A 10,283-nucleotide genomic window follows, 5' to 3' on the forward strand; every position below is an offset into this window, starting at 1 on the left:
ATGTGTTGGGGGAATGGTCTGGTTCAGTTTCCTTGGAAACCTGTTATGCAATCCCATCTCCTCACCGTTCTATAGAAAATAACGGTACTCTATCTATAGAACATCGTCATTGATGGCTAGTCTAAGTCCCAATTCGGATACGTCTTTGAAAGTGAATCAAAGGTTGGTAGTTACGATAATCGGGAATATTTTATCGATCAATGACTTATCGGCATTTCCATTTGCAACGCGAGAACGTTGACAACCAATAATTTCTCACCCGTCACAAAAGCACCACAAACGACAGCGCTGATGCGACAAAGGCGGGTAGAATATATCAAATAAGATGAAAGCCTTACATGATAGCTGGTTTCTGCTTCTTCTATAACTTTTGTACTTTTATACATGTTTAGTCTGGTAAGCTAACAAAGACATGAAGATCCTGTCGAAGCTACAGGTGACCAAAAGTAACATTCCTTGTCACGTACAATATTCTGCAATAACTTCTTTACGAGCCCATTTCAGAAGCAAGACACTTTCAGAAAAGCATAGTTTATTGATTGATGAAACAGACGAAACACCTATTGAAGGGATCCGTCTGGTCCTGTCCTTGAACGATGCGTGCCAAGTTTTAAGTTTTCGTGTTGGTTCATTTTGATAAGTTATTTGATCAAACGTATCTCATTATGGCAGGATGTCGGCCCCAGTTGGCCAGGCCAAGATCGACCACCGTGGAGAGGTATACAGACGAACCCGGTGCCGCAGTGACGTCCTCAGTGACTATGACTTCAGCACAATCAACGACTTGGATATGGAATGGTTCAGTGTGGCCGGGTCGAATTCTCATCATGGAGGTTAGTGGCCACATTGGCTTAAATAATAATTTTATCCATAAGTGACCAGAAAAAAATCATAGCCAGCTTTCTTTTGAAATGCCTATGCCGCGCAGCTTGTCCTATCTCTAGACGCTCAGATAAAATAAATGTATATTTCCCTGCTGCGCATTTTGACCCGAGACGTACAGTACAGGCTCCACCAGAGATGGACATCTCACCGAGACAGATACTTATGTTTCAAGTAGTGGCCAGACAGATATATTTCACCCGGTGGTTTATCTAGTTGAGACAGATATTTTAACCTGGGGTGGATATCTTCAGCTGTGACTGGAGTTTTTAGGCCGGGTTAGCCATCACAACAGATCCATCTCGTCATCACCTAAAGAAGTCCAGAGCAAAAAATCAGAACTGCATATGCCAGAGTTGTTTTTCTTTCGACTGTGTACGATGTCTTTTTCTCAGACAATGGCGTCAACCGAGGTTTCATTGGTGATTCCCAAGATGGACCTGACTTGACGACAGTGGGCTTATCGGACTTCGACGAGGACATTGCACTCCTAAAGGAGGATGCTGTTTTCCAGAGACGGGTGAGTGTTCAGCCGGTTATGTAGTTTTAAGCAGTAAAAGATAAGAAATTGGAGAAGGATGCCGTTTTAATAATATACCCCACTATAAGTGGCGTCAGATGATATTATGAATAGAGGGAGACAATGTCACAATCGCGAATCGTCTCCCCAACCACCTCTGTGCTCTCCCTCTCCCAGACCCAGCCACTAACCTTGGACGGTTTCGGTTATTATTTCAGGTGTCCAGAAAAATGAAAGTATACCTGATCAACAGACAGGAGGCTGAAGTGGAGACACTACTTGACCACATCGTTCAGAATCAGGGCGGTTTGGACGAAGCACTGCTCTATGTTATATCATCCATGTACAACGAAATAAAGGTAAAACATCGTTATATCAACAAACAGGCACCACAGAAGGCATCTAAAACCGTCCTCACCTCGCCACGCAACTACATGTATGCCGGCACGACTTTTTTGTGGGCGGCGGCGAAAATTTACCATCTCCTTCATTTTCCTTAAAGAAATGCCTAGCGCAGTGACCATGCTGTGATCGAGACTTGTACATTTTGGTGCAAACCCAGTCAGGAGCTATCGCGACCCTGAGGTGGCTCACCCATATCACAATCGGATATTATCTTTACTTATCATTTACTGGGGCTGGTGCAGCCATGACGGATGACGGTCTTACAGTGTATACCTTTATTCTAGGTGCAAACCTTGACTAGGATCCTCCTAAACCGCGGCGCCTCACCCCTCGCCCTCGACAGTGACCGTAAGACCCCACTCCACCACTCCGTCCAGCGCGGTTTCTACGGCGTTTGTGTGCGCCTCCTCGAATCTGAGGTGGACCCTCTCGCCCCGGATAAGGATGGACTGACTCCTTTTGACTGGGCACTAAAGGATAAGAATGATGCCGTAGCAGCTTTGATACTGCAATATGTTCCCGCCAAGACGTAAGTCTGTTTCTAGTGTTTTGTCTCTCACAGTAGTTGACAATTCTCTGATCTTTGAAATCGAGGGTAAATCTCGGAGTTAATCAAAGTTGCTATCATCAATGACTTAAAAACGTCCGTCTCTCCTTCATCCCTTCCAGCGTGCTTTCCAAGTTTTCTGCTCCGGATCAAAGTGGCAAAGCTGCTGAATATTCCTTCCATAATCTCATAAAGGAATCGATGCACGTGAGTATAAATGTGTAATACTGGTATGAGAATTCTTAGACTCGAAAACGAATCAATGACCGACATGTTCATGTACAAATATCGATACGTTTGATTACGCATAAATATGTTTACGTCTGGGTGCTGTAATCTCAACCTCGCTATACAGTTATCAAGAATGAATAAAACGATGTATTTGGGTTACTCAGCTATCAGAAAAAATGTGCTGATTTTTGGCGTTGTGCGTGCGGGTCCCTCCTTCCTTGAAATAGGAGACTTTGGATTGACGCGCTACGCAGATAAATCGGAATAATGTACAAAAATATTGCACAATGTAACATGATATAATACATATTTCCTCTAAATTTGTGTACTAAATGCATAATGTAACATGATATAATACATATTTCCTCTCAATTTGTGTACTAAATGACCCAAAGAATAAACCAGCACGTGCTGAGAGATGCTTGGAGATAGACGACACGCCTTTGTGGCACTGATGATCAATCATATTGATTGGAAATCAAGCTCGCCAAGCTCATCATGTTATCTTGTATCTTTGTTTATCGAACAGTTATGGCCGTAAGCCGATGATAACCGATATAAGCGCGCGCAGTGTTGGTTTATAAATCATATTTCTCCCCATCAGTGAAGTCCCTGAAGCTTTTGAAGAACCGACGAATGCATCGTGAAGAAAAAATATTTTGGAAGCCGCAAATAAGTGTAAACCATGCATTCCGCTCAAGGCGGACCCGTATAGAACACAGCGGGAATGAATTGGGCGTGGTCATATCCCCGAGATGGGGTGGATACTAGCCGTTGACGGCGAATGTACATAATCATAGACTCTAAATGCCGGTGACCATCGGCATCCCGACAAGTTCCCGGTATTGTCAGGATCCTGTCGCGAAGGTTTACGGAAGCTGTTGGATTAGCCCCGGAGGGTCCTTACGTACACCGCTGTCCAGCTAAAATTTCAACAACGGTTCCCATCCAAGCATGGCGGCGTTTCTTGATTGTCATGCATTCTTTAATTTTGTTTCAAGAAAACTGCTGTGGCTGTGCTTGACTGCACCCTAGAACCATGCAGTACGACAGGGTGTTTCAGAGTCCATTATCACATCCAAGAAGCAGACGAGAAGGGCAGGGCACCCAGCCATCCAGACTACAAGAAGGAGAGAAAGTCTTCCTTCCAGTTGATCTCCGAAACGGACAAGGCGGTAAGAACTATAGTCGATTATATCATTCTAAAAGAACATCCCTCTTGACCCTCATGTTTGGCATTGCCGCGTTGTACGATCTCGGTACGCTCCCGCGCCGGCGAGGGTGTGCGTGCCCAGAGCCACGGACTTCTCAGTCCGTTCCACTGTGGAAACGTCGCTGTTCCAAAGTTGTCGACGAGAAGGCGGATTCTCTTTAGTTTCTTTAATGTCTCATTTATTCTGGGTAGGACAGATCCGTCAATAAATATTTGATGTCTTTTTTTCAGGAGCTTGGTCTCCATGATGCCGTACGACTGCTGGTAAGACGCAAATGGAAACTCTACGCACGCATCAGATTTCAGTAAGTCACTTTTTTGAATATCGTTTATCATTAAGGAAGGATAAAGACTGTTACCTGCCAAATCTATGTCGCCAAGAGGAACCACGTTTTGGTCAGAAGAGGCTGGGTAACAGCATTGCCCTTACAAACGGACTTCACAAATCGGACAGGAAATCAGATCGGTCTCGGGTAATGCGCAACAATTCTCGGGAACTTGTCGGGATGACGGTGGTCACCGAATGCATTCATGAAACACATTGATTGTGACTCTGTCCCGATGAGAATATCAGACCCGTCTTCGCGGACGCTGTCGCTTTGCGTCGCTGACATGTACGGATGATACGTTTGCTATCTACAGACAATATGATCGCCGGTGGGTTATCTTATCTTATTATCTGTGAAAAGTGCTATAAAAGGAAGTCGTACCCTGTTTGTCGTTTCAGATTCAATGCCATTATCTTCCTTTTCTCAACCTTCTCTCTGACATACGCCGCAGTATTGGCCTCCCTCGTAGAAAACCCCTGCGTCTATGAGACTCCCTTTCAAATATCACGGGCGGTCGCAGAATGCATAGTGGTTATAATGGCTGTTTATGCCTTTGTGCTTGAACTGGTGCAAATGAAACGGTAAGAGTATTGGAAGTGACTATTTGGCAAGCCCGGCTTACCAAACAGCGACTTTTTCTTGTCCTGAATGGAGAGCCGAACTCATTAATATTAAAGTAAAGTCTCCAGCTCGCCAAACAGGTTAGATTTTTTACCTGTTTGGCAAGCAGGGTGGCTTTTTAGTGCTGTTTGGCAAGCGGCTCTCCTAACAGGACAAAAAAATATGCCTGTTCGGCGAGCGGCTTGCTAAATAGACCCGGCCAAGAGTATTTGATATCATGATGGGTTTTTTTGAGACCATACGACCATTGTGTTTGTGATTGCGCCACCCTCAAACATTGGATTTCAACTTGAAGGAACAGACGACGTGTCCCTTAATTTATACTGAATTCATTTAGTCCTGCTCAGTTTTGGACAGATTCATGCTTGCCACCACCGCAAGACCAAGCAAATCATCAGTTTCATGACACAGTGAACCGGGGACAGCTATCTTACGTAGTCTATTCGCAACAACTGTAATTTCATCCTTTCAGCAATGGTCTCGATTATTGGCTTGACCGCTACAATTGGCAAGACCTCAGCTCTACCATCCTTGTCCTCACTGTCATCCCATTGCGATTCTACCAGGTCAATGCCCAATGGACAGTCTTCTCGCTTGGATACCTCATGTGGACAATGAGAATCTTCAAATACGCGCCCATATTTTCGTAAGTAGAATGGAGCGACCTATCCTGGGACAAGATCTTCTGAAAGAATATCCCAATAGAAAGTTCGTCCTCACCAATCAGGAGTTGATGTCTCTCACGAAATTTCTGCCAACCATTTTGGTGTATCAGGAATCATCGTCCCTCAAGAAATTTACCGACCATTCTGATGTATCAGAAATCTTCTCTCAGGAAATTTCGAACAAACTATTCCAGTGTAACAGAAATCATTGTCCCTTGGGAAATTTCGCTGAAACCACTCTGGTGTAACAGAAATCATTGTCCTTTGGGAAATTTCGCTGAAACCACTCTGGTGTAACATAAGTCATTGTCCTTCTGGAATTTTCGCCCCAACCACACCCGTGTGACAGAAATCATTGTCTCTTGGGAAATTTCGCTGAAACCACTCTGGTGTAACAGAAATCATTGTCCTTTGGAAAATTTCGCTGAAACCACTTCAGGTAACTGAAATCGTTGTCCCCTTGGAAAACCTTCCCGACTCAAAAGCACGAGTTTTTAAACAACTTCATGCATTTTTATGAAAAGTAACTTATTCTTTATTACTTTCCAGCCAAACTGGTGTTTACGCCCAGACCTTGTGGCATGTGGTGTTCCACGACTTCCCTCAGTTCATTGTGCTTTTCATGGTGATCTTACTCGCCTTCAGTGGATCGTTCCTTCTCGCACTGAAGGGAGAGGGACACATGGGAAAACACGAAGAAACAGAGTAAGTAAGAAAAGGCCCGAATACATCAATGTTAATTCGAGATTTGTTCTCTTAAAGGGCCAACTTGGGTATAAGATATGTTGGGGTTTTTTTACAAAAACGGCTTCCAGCAGGACCGCAACCTCTCCAAACACGATTACTGAAAACTCTTTGAACTGCAATAAACAACGCACAAGAATGTGGTGTAGCCTTAGGCCTGCCTGAAATTCGCAAGTCAGACCCCCAAACTGCCTTCCAACACTGGTGAAATCGTTATCAGAGAACGGTATCAGTGTGACACTACAAGTGGCGGCGCATGGTGTCAAGTTGGCACATTATCCTCCTGGCCAGGTAAATCACACGGCCAAGTTGTCCCTTTAAGTGAGATGCAAACAAATCAATGTTCCAAGAAGAATTGTGTGGATTTGTAGAAGGTTATGATCAAGAGTGTCAAGTGGGAATGTCTAGCTTCAAGCTTAAATGGGAAGAACATGATCAAGAGTTTGCAAGCTGTTTGGATCAAGAATGTTGAAGTATGGCTTAGAATCACTTCCCATAGGGAAGAGGTTGTAAGGCTGTATCCAGATTTAAAATGTTGTCGACACAAGAGTGCTGCTAGAACCTTGGGTCTTGATTTGAGACTGTCAAGCTTTAAGGAATCTCACAAGTTTTCCATCAAGAAAGTTATTTAAGCCAATAGAATATTCCTTATATTTCAGTTCTTTCTGGCACATCCTTTATACTGGTACAAGGACATTTATTGAAGGTGAAAAGGTGGTGGAGTACACCGGAGATGATAAATACGGGTATGCAATATTTTGAAATTCCATGCGCCCTTCAGAACTCCGAATATAAAGAAGAAAGCTGTCAAGAACCAAGCATATTTATTGATCAAGGCCTCCTTGGTGTCAATGTTTTCATCTCGAAACCTAAATTGTCAAATAATGGTCAGTTTGAAGAGACACCTTACTTCAAGTATGCCTTCAAAATAAAACCAAAGGACAGTTAGTTGGCTGGAGATATAAGCAAGGATGATTAACTTTATCAAACTCAATTCACCAACTTGATTTCACACAAGTTTATTCTAATTTTCAGGACCCTTGGTTCAATCCTGATGGTCTGCTTCCTGCTGACAGTCAACATTCTGCTCCTCAACATACTGATAGCTCAGCTGAGCGATGCTTACCAGAATGTTCAGAATGAAGCTAAGAGAGCACTGATCCTTAACCGAGCGTGCATCGTCACTAGAGTCGAGATCAACAGTATGTTTACTGGAAAGGTAAGACGACCTAGACAGGATAGGAGGGGGGTTCATGGCAGAATTTCACACCTTGGTCTAGTTGGGGACCTATTAGTGGTGCAATAATGTGTCAACCTAGTATTTGACATAAAATAGAATGAATACTGTCACTTTCATGGGCCAAAATACTTGAATATACAGTAGAACCTCTCTATTAAGGTCACCCTCGGGACAGACAAGTGTTGTCCATAATAGAGAGGTGTCCTGATAAGAGAGGTCAAATTGAATGAAAAGTTCCACTTTGGGACCAAAACTACTGTCCTTACTAGAGAGGTGGTCCTTCTTATGGAGGTGTCCGTTAAGGGAGGTTCCAATGTATGTACCTTTTTCAGGGGTTCCGCTCTCGTTTCTACAAAGAGGTCGAGGAAATCGACAACCTAACCAAAGCGCTGAGTAAATGGGACACAAATGGGAGCGACAAAAACTCCACCTCCAACGGCATCACAGATCAGATGGAGATGCAAGAACAGAGCTTGTTTACCATCAAGAACCGACTGATACGACAGGAACAGAGGGTGGTCAATCAGAGCAGACAACTTGACAAGATGCAGTGAGTGTTCTCTATGATTCACAAATCCCTGTCTGATTGAACGAAGGCGATTCTCTCTCCAGCCCGATTTAGAGTCCACAACAGATTAAATCCCACCGTGAAAATTTTAACTTGACCTAGATATGCATCCAGGAGCAGAGAACCTTGGTCGAAGTCTGATTTTTGAGCTTTGCAGGTATCACATGAACACACACAACTTGCTCGATACAAGTGAAAATAAAATCCCAATTGTAATTTTCAGGATGGACCTGAAGAGGTTACTAGAACTGACTCTAAGGGGAACAACGTCTCCGGATTTCTTCAAATCGGCCACCCTTGACAGCAGAATAGGCAAAACATATCAGGAGAAACAATCCGCATCTCATTCCCAGTTTAGTTTCAGTTCAGGAGATTTGTTGAAAAATGGCTCCCTTCATTCATCTGACATTCTTGCTCCAAATAATGGCGCCGCTATAATACGGAGGGAATTTCTTGGAGGGTTTCATCGGAGAGATGCTGATTGTGATGAGAAGGGGTTACACGACAGTGCAACGTATTCTGCTAATCTGAATCCGAGCAATGGCGTGCACTTTGGAGAAGACCAACTTCTTGGAAGTACAAGCCAGAAAGGAGGGGATGAGGGGATAGGGTTATGGAAGGATATAGACATGCATTTGTTTGATCCTCTTGGAGAGGGAGGCCAAGAGGCAATAGAAGGGGAAACAGCAAACCTGAGGGATTGTTTTAAAGGTAAAATGACTGCAGCTGAAGGAGGGAAAACAGTAGACGACACAGGACTTGAATTGAACAAAGCAGACGTTAATGCAGGACCGAAACAGAACGATGAAGCAGACGTCTCCCCTAATTTGGCAACGCCAGCAGATTTGGGAGCTGAATTAGAGGAAGTTGTAGCTGGTATGGGAGTGCCTTTGCCTGAAGTAACACTTATTGATGTAGGTGTTGGAATCCACGAGCAGATGGAAGAACAATTGAAGGTTGATGAGGTCCCATTAAGAGCAGACGGTGGGACGACAGAGGTGCAAGATGACCTTATGCAAGGCATGAAAGAGACTACTAAGGTGGAGGAACTGGTTGAAGTTTGGGTGAATGGAGCAGGCAGAGCTTCAGAGGAGAAGGTGGGTGGAGAAGGAATCACCAGTGAGAAGAAGGAAGAGGTGGAGGACGCTGCAACGGCTGAAAAGAAAGACAATAAAGATGAGAAGATGGAAACGGAAGAGTCTGTCCAGGCGATGGCAAAAACGTTTGAAGGAGGAAATTTACTCCGGGATGAGGCAGATGCAGATGTTCATCCAAACATGGATAGAGCTGGGTTGATTAAGGCACTGGCCGATGGAGATGAACCTGGGTTGTTTGGAGCGGTAGTAAACATGGCTAAAATTGGGTTGGTTGGAGCAGTGGCAGACGTTAAGACGGACACAGATGAACATGGGTTTGTTGAAGGTGAGGTAGATGTTCATGCAGATACATCTATGGATAGACTTGCTGATGCCGCTACAGAAGTTCAAATACATGTTGATGAAAATCTTTTGGATGAAGCAGTAGCAGACGTCAGTGTAAACAAAAATGAAACTGAATTGGTTACAGCAGATTCTGCAAATATTGATAGTGACGAAGCTGCTTTGGTGGACGAAGATGAAGAGGACCCAGTAGGGGTTGACGAGGTGGCTTTAGAGATGGACCTGATAGATGAACCAGTTGTGTACGCAGACACTGCCCAACTCCTTGCAGAGCAGAAAATAGATTCAGAGAGACACGGATATGCAAATCAAGCTGCAGATGACCTTGAACCTTCTTGATTTGCATAATTGGTGGGAGGCACTGAAATTCACATTCACAATGGTAATGGGAGGACACCAATGGCTTTGCAGACGTAAAAGTGTTTAAAATGTACGTTGAAATAACTCCAGAAATGAAAACATAACAGTACAAGCAATATGTGGCAGAAATTACTTGCAATTGATGAGATGGGAGGCAAAAATGGTTCACCAAAGATGGCAAAAGCAGTAAATATTGTACGGCCATAAGTGGCAAATACGATTCACCAAAGATGGCAAAAGCAGTAAGCATTGTATGGCCATAAGTGGCAAATACGATTCACCACAGATGGCAAAAGTAGTAAGCATTGTATGGCCATAAGTGGCAAATACGGTTCACCAAAGATGGCAAAAGCAGTCAGCATTGTATGGCCATAAGTGGCAAATATGGTTCACCACAGATGGCAAAAGCAGTAAGCATTGTATGGCCATAAGTGGCAAATACGGTTCACCAAAGATGGCAAAAGCAGTCGGCATTGTATGGCCATAAGTGGCAAATACGGTTCACCAGTTTGCAAAAAC

The 10,283-nt window shown here is 43.9% G+C and overlaps 1 protein-coding gene across 1 annotated transcript; it reads left to right on the forward strand.

Annotated features, from left to right (window-relative positions):
• The first annotated feature begins 673 nt into the window (after positions 1–673).
• Positions 674–9,743, forward strand: LOC135487787 (uncharacterized). Its single transcript, XM_064771869.1, has 14 exons — positions 674–833; positions 1,278–1,402; positions 1,621–1,761; positions 2,092–2,336; positions 2,477–2,561; positions 3,587–3,760; positions 4,030–4,103; positions 4,526–4,708; positions 5,221–5,394; positions 5,963–6,118; positions 6,817–6,903; positions 7,193–7,376; positions 7,730–7,947; positions 8,189–9,743. The coding sequence occupies exons 1-14, from the start codon at positions 674–676 to the stop codon at positions 9,741–9,743; spliced, it is 3,561 nt and encodes a 1,186-aa protein (XP_064627939.1).
• The last annotated feature ends 540 nt before the right edge of the window (positions 9,744–10,283 follow it).

This window comes from Lineus longissimus, chromosome 5 (genome assembly GCF_910592395.1).
Source record: "Lineus longissimus chromosome 5, tnLinLong1.2, whole genome shotgun sequence".
NCBI classification, from domain to species: domain Eukaryota; kingdom Metazoa; phylum Nemertea; class Pilidiophora; order Heteronemertea; family Lineidae; genus Lineus; species Lineus longissimus.

What these genes read in the sequence shown, in the direction of transcription:
- LOC135487787 (XM_064771869.1), top strand. Translation starts at nt 674, where the DNA reads ATGTCGGCCCCAGTTGGCCAGGCCAAGATCGACCACCGTGGAGAGGTA. An exon ending in GGAAAACACGAAGAAACAGA is followed by an intron (nt 6,119 to 6,816) that starts GTAAGTAAGAAA and finishes CTTATATTTCAG; the next exon opens with TTCTTTCTGGCACATCCTTT. An exon ending in AGACAACTTGACAAGATGCA is followed by an intron (nt 7,948 to 8,188) that starts GTGAGTGTTCTC and finishes TGTAATTTTCAG; the next exon opens with GATGGACCTGAAGAGGTTAC.